General features: G+C 41.2%; 1 protein-coding gene across 19 annotated transcripts in view; it reads right to left on the bottom strand.

The window, feature by feature from the left end:
• UNC79 (unc-79 homolog, NALCN channel complex subunit) overlaps window positions 1-12924 on the bottom strand; it is a 294353-nt gene that overhangs the window by 67579 nt on the left and 213850 nt on the right. For 17 of the 19 annotated variants that reach the window (XR_009210277.1, XM_032180377.2, XM_032180374.2 and 14 more), the window contains 5 exons: window positions 12297-12413; window positions 9648-9731; window positions 5615-5717; window positions 3152-3292; window positions 208-246 (listed from right to left, as the gene is read on the bottom strand). Coding sequence is in view for 18 of the 19 variants with exons in the window: in XM_032180377.2 (XP_032036268.1) it covers window positions 208-246; window positions 3152-3292; window positions 5615-5717; window positions 9648-9731; window positions 12297-12413 (484 nt within the window). In the remaining variant the exon portion in view is untranslated. The remainder of the gene's footprint in view (window positions 1-207; window positions 247-3151; window positions 3293-5614; window positions 5718-9647; window positions 9732-12296; window positions 12414-12924) is intronic. The other 2 variants (XM_032180376.2, XM_032180367.2) reach the window with 1 other exon arrangement.

Below are 12924 nucleotides of genomic sequence, written 5' to 3' on the forward strand. Positions count from 1 at the left end.
ATTTTTAACTGAGACAGGGTCTTGCTATGTTGCCCAGGCTGGTATTGAACTCCTGGGCTCAAGGGATCCTCCCACTCTGGCCTCCCAAAGTGCTGAGATTACAGACGCAAGCCACTGCACCCAGCCCCACGCTGGTGTTTTAGAAACGGGATGAACATGCACAGAGGAGAAAAGAAAGTAAGATCTGGGCTCCCGTTAGGACCTTACCTTTCTGCTTGATTAGAAAAGGTAGTACTGGATGCCAATCTAGGAAATAAAGTAAAGAGAGTCACACAAATATCTTAGCTTTCCATGATGAAATGCATTAATATTGTGGGAGGACCTGTTCTGTTTCCAGTTTAGATGAGGAGACATGTATAATGTTGACAATTCCCTTGACAGCACAGAGGGCCCACTCAGTGGTCAGTCTCTAGAGTTAAACTTGACCTAGTCCTTGAGACCTGCTATGTCAAGTTAGACATTTTCACGGAAACACTTGCAGTTAAAGTTGGTTTTCTACAAAATGGTGCCTGCAGCCAGGTCAGACAGTTATCACAACAACATTTGACCCAGCCTCTCTCCATATTAACTCAACTCAAAATTCATTTCTATGTATATAACCTCTGAAACCTAACTATAAACAAACCACAAACGGTAAAAGCCTCCATAAGATAGTAAAATAGATAACATGAATATTTGTCAGCTGTTGGGTTGAAATGAGGAGAAAGGAAATGTTACATTGAGAAGAGAAATGTATTGGTTAAGTAAACAATATGGAGCATGTAATTTCCAGAAAAGTATAATTATACGGTTCTGTATGTGTGGAAATATTCTGTATGTCATCATACAGAAAGAGAATGGACTACACTGATGGGTTTAGAAGAACATGTCTGGATCAGTAAGATACTGAAGAAACAGATAAGGAGAATGTTACAAATTTATTTACTTGATTAGAACTACAGGTGTAAGAGTGAGCTGAGCCAAGACCCCACTTAGAGAGGAATAGGGGGTCCAGCAACCACTAACACCAGACACCATTCCCAGTTGTGTTGTTTACAGACCCTCTCATGCTAATGCCACTACAACAAATAGATAAATATTGACAAGTAAACTAAACAGGAACAATAATTAATGGTGCAGCAAATGAGATTTTAAAGGCTGTACCTACAGAAAGGGATCATTTAAGAGGTATCCAAGCAGACAGCAAAGTATGATATCATATGGAAAAGCCTGGGTGATCCATGAAAGGGTTATGCTGAGCTTACAAACTCTTGGAATTGCTGGGAATGGTCCCCATGGTCATAATTAGCACAAATAAACAACGTGTTTGTAAAACCACATGACCTCATCTGTTCTTCGTGGTGAAGTGAGGCATGCCAGGAAGCCCTGAATTAGCTGACAGTTGAATCTGTTTTCTTGGTAGCTTTGGTGATTAGGCTTAGGTTGCTAAGAATTGTGGCAGCTTGCACTAAATGTACTCCCTGTCTCTTGCTAGTCTACCCAAAGGAGGTAGAGATTTAAATATATGTGTATGTAAATATGTAAAAATGTATCTGCTACAGGTTTTCCCTTGCTTTTCTTCAAAGCTCATGTGTTTCCATCCTAACAGTTGGCAATGTTTGAACATATATTGTTCTCACTTATGTTAAAACAAACAAAAAAAAACTGAAACAAACCCCTCTAAATAGCTATGACAACTTAGATCATCTGTTTCAAAGAGATGATAAGAGACCAGAACAATAATTCTACCCATTCTGAAACTAAGAAGTATTGATAGTAGAAATTATGACCTGGTATTAATAAAAAGCTCTCAACTCCCCAAGTATTGCTGATAGCTGACACAACATTTATTCTGCAATTACTATGACTAGGTCAAACTCAAGGGCTTAAATGAAGTAATTCATCTTTTCTTATCTCTCCATATCCCCATATCCATCCCTTACTTGGCACATGGGCTATTTTGAAGTCTCAAGATGCAATGGTCACACTTACCTTTATACAATCTCTGTCCATATGACTCCTAAGGACACTACCAGAAAAACTGGAGGGAGGGAGGATAAGAAAGCCATACACTTTTGGGGTTGAGGAGTTTATAATGCTTTCCTATTTGTCTTCAACTTGAAGTCAGCATTTTTAGTTTTTAAAAAATATTAAATTTTAGCAACATTAAGATTCATTCTTTCCTTTCCTCAAATGCCAAGAATTTGCAGAATCCAGTTCTTGTGCTACCTCCTCCTTATAAACTTTAAGAAATCTTTCCTATACTAATCTTCTCTAGCACTTAGCTCTCTCTCATTCCACTCATTACAGCATTTAATCACACCCTATCTTGTATGGCTAGTCAATGAGTCCACAGTAACTGTCATAGCAACTAAGCCCAAAGTACCTGAGGGTAAGAGCTCTGTCTAACACCTGCAGCCTAAAGCACCTGGCGCTGTTAGCACAGATTGGAAACGTTAGTACGTTCATGCGGAGTTTAATTCAACCCTCTCCTATAAGTTGTGCATGCTAAGACTATAGTTTGTTATTGAATTTGAGCCTTCTTCATATCCATGAAATATATCATTTATCTTCTAATGTCCTATCTACTAAATAGAATTTTCTTAGCATGAACACCCTCAAAGCAGCTAAGTGTAATCTCTCAGTCAGGTTGAAAGCCCTGTTCCCCAAATGTGTGCATCCTTCTTTTATCTGAGTCGGAAATTTGAACCTGCTATAATTACTATGTGTCTCCTCAAACAACAATGCCCCAAATTTCATAGTTAAATGAGGTGTCCTTGAGATTACAAATGCCTAGAAAATCCATCTCAAAATAGGTAAAGAGAAATAATAACAGGTAATACTTATGAAGTGCTTACTATCAACTGCTGACAGTTGCGTGCATGGTTACATCCATTAGCTCATTTAGTGATAGTGGTAACAAACAATGGGGTTTCCTTAGTGCAGTTGCCTCTAGCTTTGCTCTGACGTTGTGACTCATGACACTACGCAGCTGGAGAATTCAGTCGAAAGACGGGTCTATTTGGTTTTTAAAACTAGTCTGAGTTGATCTCACAAATACCAGTATCTACAAGGTGGCTGAATGTTTCACTTTTGAACTGGTAGTTTTTAGTTCAAGATAGAGACTGAATAAAGGACCTTCCTACCAAACAAAACAGAAGCTGACATTCACCTTCCCACAGACTGCATGATATCCAGCAGCAGCGGGGCTGCCAGGTCTGGGCTTAAGTGAATGAATGTGGAGAGGACCACGATGGCCAGCCCAAGTGTCTCTTCATCGTATTCTTCAAGAATGGCCCCACAGTCATGGCATCTGCAAAGAAAAGAGAGACATGCTTTCCATGAAAGAAAGAACCATGGTCTCAAGATATAATATACTACACACATGGCTGTTTCGAGTAGGTCTTGTAAAAGTCTCCAAAAGGAGATCAGGAGCCCCGCTCTGGTAATCAGTAGGGGATTCCAGTGCCATCATCACCACAGATACAGAAACAGCACACATGGCAGAGACCACGAAGGCACCTCTGATGACTGAAAATGTTCTTTCAATTCCCCAGCATCTGGCCTGCATGTAAATGACTGCTCTCGCTTAGAATGAGTACCAACTGGGCCATTAGTTTGAAGCCTGTGGATGAGAGATTTGATGCATTTGACATTATTGCTGAGGGAAGTCAGTAAATAGATTTGTTTTTCATTTGTTGAAGTTAAAAATGAAAAATGCTTAGACATGGATGGAGGCTTTCATAAAATGTTCTATTTGTGGGTAAGAGACGGGGTAGTCGAGTCTACAGAACCATCTGGAAAGCCTGAGGAGACAATGGAGTCTCTTCTCCATCACTCACTCAGATGAGTTTTATGAACTCACCAGGACTGCCGAGTGTCATATGTAAAAGCACAAACAATGGCACCCACTCTTAGGTAACTTCTAACCTATCGCTCTTTGTAGTGTCCTAATGTAGGGTCCATTTCATTCAACTCGACCAAAGCCAGCTGGTAAAGTGAGCAGTTTTACAAAGGGAAGTGAAAGTCTAATGGGAATAGCAGGGAAACAAGAACTACAACTGCTATTGTGACCTTTCCTTCTGAAACCTTCCTAAATATAGGCCAAAGAAAGAGCATAAAAATTTCTTACAAATTGACATTTTATAATACAGGATTCACATTTCTAAGTAAAAAAGAAAAGAAATGGAGTACACAGAAAGGCAAGTAGGAAAGATTAAGACTTGGGGAGGGGGGTAATCCCAAAGGAAGAGCTAGAGAGAGCCCTCCACGGGCAACTCAATGACCTGTGTGGACCTTCCAAGGCAGCTGCATAAGACAGGCATCACCACTTCTTCAGTCGTGGTTGTCAGGTCATTACAATGAGTAATGGATGGCCAGCTACAGGGATACTCACACCAGCCCCTTCCACCTTACCTTCCTCACTTTTTTTTTTTTTTTTTTTGAGATGGAGTCTTGCTCTGTCACCCAGGCTGGAGTGCAGTGGCGCAATCTTGGCTCACTGCAAGCTCCGCCTCCCGGGTTCACAACATTCTCCTGCCTCAGCCTCCTGAGTAGCTGGGACTACAGGTGCCCACCACCAAGCCCAGCTAATTTTTTTGTATTTTTAGTAGAGACAGGGTTTCACCATGTTAGCCAGGATGGTCTCGATCTCCTGACCTCGTGATCCACCCGCCTCGGCCTCCCAAAGTGCTGGGATTACAGGCGTGAGCCACTGTGCCTGGCCCCTTCCTCACCTTTTATCAGAAGCATACTGTATTAGTCTGTTCTCATGCTGCTAATAAAGACATACCCAAGACTAGGTAATTCATAAAGGAAAGAGGTTTAATTGACTCTCAGTTCCACATGGCTGGGGAGGCCTCACAATCATGGTGGAAGGCAAGGGGGAGCAAAGTCACATCTTACATGGCAGGAGGCAAGAGAGCTTGTGTAGGGAAACTCCCATTCATAAAACCATCAGATCTCGTGAGACTTGTTCACTGCCATGAGAACAGTATGGGGGAAACTGCCCCCATGATTCAATTATCTCCACCTGGCCCCACCCTTGACACATGGGGATTATTACAATTCAAGGTGAGATCTGGGTGGGAACATAGCCAAACCATATCATCTACCTAATTTATCAATCAGGTCACTTTTACCAAGAAGGCTTCCTGGTCCAAGGGGATTTCTCTAAACTTGAAATCTTACAAGTGTTTTGTTTTGTTTTGTTTTGTTTTGTTTTGTTTTGCTTTTGAGACAGTCACTGTATCACCCAGGCAGGAGTGTAGTGGCACCACCACAGCTCACCATAGCCTTGACCTCCCAGGCTCAAGTGATCCTCCCACCTCAGCCTCCCTAGCAGCTGGGACTACAGGCACACACCATCATACCAGGCTAATTTTAGTATTTTTAGTAGAAACAGGGTTTTGCCATGTTGCCCAGGCTAGTCTCAAACTCCTGGGCTCAAGCAATCCACCGCTTTGGTTATTCTTTATCGTACCCACTGAACAAGCATCTTTGTGCCAGGCAATGTACTGGAAGAACAAATTATGACTTAAAAGCAAAGCATGCTTTTTCTGAAACTTTCTCACCACTGTGGTGACCAAACTCAAATTCTGTAAACATGGTGAAAAAAATAACTGTGCGAGCTTACTTGTCCGTCATCACCGTCGGCTGCTCGTCAGTGAATTCTTCGGGTGCAGGCACAAACATACTGACTATGCTTGGTGCTGATAGCAGGCTGGATTTGGTGGCACCTGGGTAAGCAGCAAAGGGACAACCAGTGAATACAGATGAGCTTCAAGGGGCCAAGAAAGGCCTGGTTCTCCTCTTAGAAACCCTCCAAAGACCACATTCCCAGGAATGCAACTTGGACATCCCAATTGTACTGCGGAAAGCCCTCAATCATGAAATGAAGTCAAGAAAGATTGTGATTTGTTTCTGCTTGGTTGAAGTGAAGAGCTAGACTTCTCTCTCTTTGCTTCTTGACTTTGAAAGAAATCAGAAAGAGCTCAGGTGTGCCAGCAGGGTCCAAAGACAAAGATGAAAGACAAAGGGGGAAATCTATTCAAGGGTACCCTTAAAAGGGCTACAATTCTTATTTGTAGGCATAAATGGAAACTGCCCATACAATACTGCATTTCTAAAATCACAAACACATATCAACTTTACAGTTTTGCTAATATGGGAAGGTGGTAAGATCCCAGAATTCCATGCACTTAAGCAATGGAAGATCTTTGAGCTAAGAAATATCAGTGTGTTTGTTTGTTTGTTTGTTTGTTTGTGAGAAGGTCTTGCTCTGTCACCCAGGTTGGAGTGCAGTGGCGTGAGCACAGCTCACTGCAGCCTCAACCTCCCAGGCTGAAGCAATCCTCCCACCTCAGCCACTCAAGTGGCTGGGGCTACAGGCACACGCCACAATGCCTAGCTAATTTTTAAGTTTTTTTGTAAAGACAAGGTCTCACCTTGTTACCCGGGCTGGTCTCAAGATCCTAGGCTCAAGGGATCCTCCCACCTCAGCCTCCCAAAGAGCTAGGATTACAGGTGTGAGCCACTGTGCCTGGCCTTGCATTTTTCAAACTGAAGTATTTATGAACGTAATATCAAGTTTTTTTGAAGGAACCATCCAGTGACTCATTCCATGTCAGCCAATCAATATCACAGTGTTTAGAACTTTGGGGTTTGATGTCTTCAAAGAAATCTGAGGCAAGAGTCTTAGCAACATGGTCCAGGAATGAGTAAGTCAGTCTGGAGAGTCAGGAAGCTGTTCTCCATTAAGAAAGCCACTAGTGCAAGATAGAGTCTCATGAAAATGAGGCATCCCAAGAAGAATCTCAAAGGGATCATCCAGAATAATGCCATGTTCTACAAAGTAATAACTAAAACTCTAAGTTCCTCAAACAGGAAAGAAGCAGAAAAATCCAACAGTCATTAAATAATCTTTCTCGTCAAGGAATTAGTATCTTGGTGCTGGGAGAAAACAAACAAACAAACAAAAACCCGGTATGACCTTTCCTCAAATAGGAGAAAGATAATGATTCAGACAATGAGTTTCTAAAGGAATCAAAATATTCATAAAGCTAGCCAAGTGGGCAATGTGTTTCTATCTGAATTTTAGGAAGAAAAAATGGTGTTGAGCCTTTGAAAAGTCAAGATGCTTCCATTCTACAGACTCCTTTGCCTGATCAAAGGTTACACGAGTATAAGAAGCAGAACGTTTGCAAATCCAAACTGCAAAGGAAAGTATCTGAAAATATCTTTATGTCACTTCCTAAACTCCCAAATGGGAATCCAAATTTTACTACTATATTTATCAGCTATATCCAAGATAACATCCTTCCCCAAGTATACGTAAGTGTATCATTCACAAAGATCTTCAATTGTTTCATAAAGATGTTACTTTGAGTGGAAGCAACAGTATTACAAGCATAAATGTATACTGATTAATAATAGAAAAGGCAAGAAATAGTCCAAGATAAATGAAGACACAATTGATTATTAAATAGCACGGTAAACAGCATGAAGTTGCTTCAAGAAACCAAGACACAGAAAATTTAAATTCAATACTCCACATTTCCTGCACATTGACAGACCACATCAACGAGATGTCAGAATGCTTGTGCTAAAAGTGGAAAAATTCAGCCCATACAATATATGATGATACATACATAGACTAACTAGAAACATAAGAAATTGATTTTTTAATTAAAAAACCTCTGAGTCAAGCCTTTCAGAAGATTATTGCCAATTACTATTATATAGTAATCACAATTAAAGTCAAGAAAAGGGAGGCACTCGAAGTCATTCCGGCAGTTTCAAACTAATTATTGCCTAACACAAATGCCAAGAAAGAGGTTCTTTTGACAATAGCATTGTGAAGCTGTTTTTCCATATGACAGCATGGAATGTATGATGCAATATTTATGGCCGTCACCTATAAAAGCAGACAGGTTCAGTTATTGGACACTGATCCCCATAGGGCAACACTGGCTGAATCAATGGATTCCTAAATATTGCTACTGAAGTAGGAACAAAAAGTAACGTACTAGGAGGAGGTGGGAAATGCAAAAAGGAAGCCACAGACCTCAGCCACCTTTGTTATACTTCAGTCACAATAAGTCTGCAATGTTAAAGACAGTCCCTATCACCCCCAAGTTGCTGCCGACATTTCTGATACCTCCACTACTGGCTCCCCTTCTGAATAGCTGAAGGGCACGCTACACTGAGCTAGCAGCAGAAACAGAGGGCTCTCAGAAACTTGAATGAAGAGGGGCCCACCTCCGGAGCCCAACTTTGAAGCTGAAGATTTTGACAAAAGTCCCTTTGCGAGCCTTGGAGACAGGAAAAATTATGAAGGTGTTTATCTCAAAGGCATGCATGGATCAATCCCCCAGCTGTACTGTTGGGCTCTTGAGTTCACCATGAAAGAGACTGACTTTCCGTCTTAGTGTTCTCATCACCTCATTCCACTTCTGCTGCTACTGAGTCACCAGATCATGAAGAAGCACCAAAGATTTGTTCAACCACCCTTACTTCTACTCATCAAAGCTTTTCCTAGCCCCATAGATGAGAAGAATCTCACCTCATCCAATACAGGGACTAAAACTGCTATTCATTGCCAAAGAAATGTGAGCAAAAGCTGGAGATCAATATCTCCTCATTCCTTAGGAAAATTAGAAGAGTGACATGATCTAGAAAAATAGGTCTACTTGATTTAAAAGACTAGTTGTGGGATGGGATCATAATTCTTTCTGGGTATTCTGTTTTTCTACCAATGATAGGTTAATCTGCCTTCTCAATTAAAAAAGAACAAAGGTAACAATTAACTACTTTGGTAGTTAAAATTCATGGGATTAATTCTGAAAATGAATATTCTGACCTTAGCACAGATTGGCCTTCAGCTTGCTTCTGTGAGCAGCATCAAGTCAAGTGAAGCTTTTCAATGTATACTTCAGAGAGCTGGAAAGAAACTATTAGCCTATGACCTCAATATTCTAGAAAAAATACAGATTAGCTGGACCATGCTCAGAAGAGTAGATATGGCATGATATGGAAAACTGATATGTCTGAGGAGGAATGCTGAAGGACCTAGGAATGTCTGGTCCAGAAAGGACTGAGGGAATAAGCAATGTCCAAAAATTATAGAAGAGGCCAGGCAAGGTGGCTCATGCCTATAATCCCAGCACTTTGGGAAGCCGAGGCGGGTGGATCATCTGAGGTCAGGAGTTTGTGACTAGCCTGGCCAACATGGTGAAACCTCATCTCTACTAAAAGTACAAAAATTATCTGAGTGTGGTGGTGCATGCCTGTAATCCCAGCTACTCGGGAGGCTGGGGCAGGAGAATGGCTTGAACCCAGGAGACAGAGGAGATTGCAGTGAGCCAAGATTGCACCACTGCGCTCCAGCCTGGGTGACAAGACCCTGTCTTGAAATTCATATATATATATATGAAAGAGACTAGACTTGTTTTGTGCGCAAGGGTTAGAAAGTCACTATAAGGAAGAACTATTGGCCATGTTCAAAGATGAGATGTCACGCACTCTCAGCCACTGGGGGTGTTTGGGCAAAGGTCATCCCCACTCCATGGAGCTGCTAAGAAAAAGGCTGCACCTGCTGGGTGACCAAACGATGGACATGTCCAATCTCCTTCAGCTTTTACAGCCAGAGACTCTGTGACTCAACTAACCTCTCATCCTCAATGGCTGCCCCTCCAGCTCAGGGTTTAGGCACGTTGGCGCGTTACACTGGCGTTTCCCAGGCTGTATCTGTTCTGTGGATAAATAGAGGGTTTCAGTCTTTGATGTGGTCATCTTAGCACCATTTAGAACACAAAGAATTTAACCAACCATCTCTTGGGGCCATTTTTTTGGTCACTGTTACTATGTATTATTAACATTTACAGAACACATCCCAGATTTCAGGGTAGGGTTATTTGGGGCTTCACTACAAACCTGCCATTCGGTTCTATGAAATGCAACTAAAAGCAGGACAGCATCTAAAACTATCCCAAAAAGTCCAGACAAGCACCCCATCCTGCCCCCCGAAAAAAGTTCAAATCTCATATCTCCAGATAGGAAATGAAAGGCTAATATCACAGCCATGACAGAAACGTTTTATGCAAATCAGTAAGTACATAAGTGATCATTTGGGGCAATGGCCAGAAAGGTCATACTGAAAACACGTGGAACTGGTAGAAGGAAATGACAGGCGTTGGACTGAGGGATGGGGAACAGGAATCAGGGGGAGAGGGCAAAAATGGAGGCATGGTGCTTCAAAAATGTTTGTTCACATGAAAGATGAGGCAAAGCAGTAAGTCATGGCGCCATGCACGGATGGAGAATAGGTGGGTCTCATATGCATGGGTGGAGAAGAGGCAGCTCTCAGGGTGGAGCTGGTGTGTGCTGAGGTGAACTGATCAGATCCATGTTTTAGGCTGCCTTTCTCAGTGTGCCTACGTGGCCACATTTGTTCTGGTGGAGACCAGCAAGTCACTGAATCTACATGTGTAGTTTAAGGTGACATGCCACCTAACATTGTACTACACAGTCACAGACTCTCCCCTGGGCTCGCATGTGAGGAGGACTTTTTCTGGCGCTAATCAAAACAAGAATATTGAGATGACACTCGTAGGACTTGGTGACTCGAGAACCAATTTGGAGGATGGAAAACAGGCCCAGGAAAACTCAGGAAAGAAATTCAGACAGCATATAAATGGGAAGTATTAAACGGCAAACCAGAGTGACATGAACAAGATTGAAAGTTGGTTGAAAAGTGAAAAATTCCATTAAATGGGCTATTTGGCATCATGTAGATTTTCTTAGATTAAAATTTGGACTGAAAATTGAGATCAGTTTGCCTTTTTATAACTACTGTGTCCATTGAAGTAGGTTGTCATTGTAGTCGGAATCTAAACTGGTTGGTTAGCTTAGGCTGAGCTACCTGCTGCAGAAAACAGTAGCAAGGTAAAAATCATCTTCAGAGCCCTCATATCAGCATTCAATTATCGGAGACCTAATCAAACAAAAGCTGCCATTCTCAGTTCTTACATAGCTTCATCTCTGTAAAGAAGAAAGCACAGTCCTCTTTGGTGTAGGCAGAAAGACTTCATTCAAACCTAGTGAACTCCTGAGGTTGGCTGTCCAGTCTTTCTCCTTCTCTCCCTTGCCTGTTGGCTCTTGGCTATTCACTGCTCACTACCACATATCACTAAAATGAAGAGAAAACACTAAACCTTTACAATGTAAAGAACCCTTATAAAGTCCAGGAGAGCTGAAACTATCTGTTAAATGTGAGATTGGGTATGCTGTGTGGTATTTAGTTATCTAGACTAGTGCTCTCTCTCTCTCTCTCTCTCAGAATAATGAGGGCAAGTAAAATTATGTATATAAATACTATGGCTTTGAAGAAAATAAAAGTATCTCAATATTTTGCTTCTGTGGATATTACAATTCATAGTCATCAGGAAGAATATTAAAATAATCTCATATCACTGCAGCCAGAAAGTATTAATCACAATACTAAAAGAGTCTGATCCAAGGGTAGGCCCCAGAGCATATCACCATAATAAGCCCTTGCATTTTAGTGGTGCATGCATGTTGCAAGGTGTTTTCACATATAGAATCTTGTAACTCAAATGACCCATTTAATTATAGAAGAAAAAAAAACAGAAAAGGTAGGCACTTAAAAGAGGACTGCGGCTGTACTACTGGTTTGATAAGGTAGTACACATACAAAACGTGGTAACAAAGTTTAGAAAATGCAGAGTGATCATGTTTAGAATAGACATGTCATGGCAGTCATTTCTTACTTTAAAATTGAGGTTAGATGCAGTTCCATGAGCATGGGGGTGTGCGGCTGCAACCTGGTGACCCTGCTGGCTAAAACACAGAACTCATATTCCCAAACCTACTGGCAGATCATGATGTCACTAAGCTGACAATTTTTATCACTATTAGTATTACTATAAATATTCCCTCATTTGGGGTGTACTTTGTAGTTTATACAACAGAGAATATTGATAATCTGCTGTGTGTTTTCTTTTTTATTTGCATCATGAAACCACAGTTCCATTCCCTCCTCCCCAGATCAATAACCTAATAGCTGGAATCTGGGTCTTAGAACAAGAGTTGGGCCAGCCTCAACGGAAGAGCGTGTCACTCTAGAACACTTGGGAAGTTTAAATAGACTTACTGATTACCTTAGGTGGTTTTGAAAAATTATCTGAACCAAAGAACAAGAGAGAAAATCTATTCTTTAGCGAGGGAGCAGAGTGGACACACATAAAGTAGCATTTGCTAATCCGAGAGGTAGAATGAGAAGAAAAAGCTTGACCCACCAGTGTCCCAGTTGCTGATGTTATGGGGGGCGCTAGACTGATGCTCCAGCTGCCGCTTCATTAACTGGCTCATTGTCAGAACTCCCAGGGATCCCCTTTTCATCTGCCTATACTGAGCTAGATGGAGGAAATTAGGAGATGATTATAATAATAAATTTTCACAGCACACAAAGGCTCCACACATCCATATAGAATTGTAATTGACCCTTCATTTGCTATTCATAATTTTTGGTAAATTGTATGCTTCTGTTCAAATGAAAAACTAAGGTACTCTGCTGTTCTGGATACCTTGCTTCACATAGTGAAGATGGTAACAGTGTCCATCAGCACTGATTTGTCGCCTGTAAATATTTATCCCAGTTATAATTGAATGAAATATGACTATCTTCATCTACTTTTAAAATGATATACTCTGCCATGTTTCAAAAAGGATTTAAGACAAATAACAAATTTAAATGTATGGCTTAACTTTCTTTAACAGAGCTTGTGCATACATTATTTCCATCTTCCTCATAGCCCCATGAGGTCCTTGTGTATGTGTGCGTGTGTACATGATGTGTGTGTGTGTGCGTGTATATTTTAGGGTAGGATGACATATACCAACCCCAATTTTTAGAAAGAGAAATTG

Source organism: Hylobates moloch, unplaced genomic scaffold (genome assembly GCF_009828535.3).
Source record: "Hylobates moloch isolate HMO894 unplaced genomic scaffold, HMol_V3 SCAFFOLD_16, whole genome shotgun sequence".
Taxonomy (NCBI): domain Eukaryota; kingdom Metazoa; phylum Chordata; class Mammalia; order Primates; family Hylobatidae; genus Hylobates; species Hylobates moloch.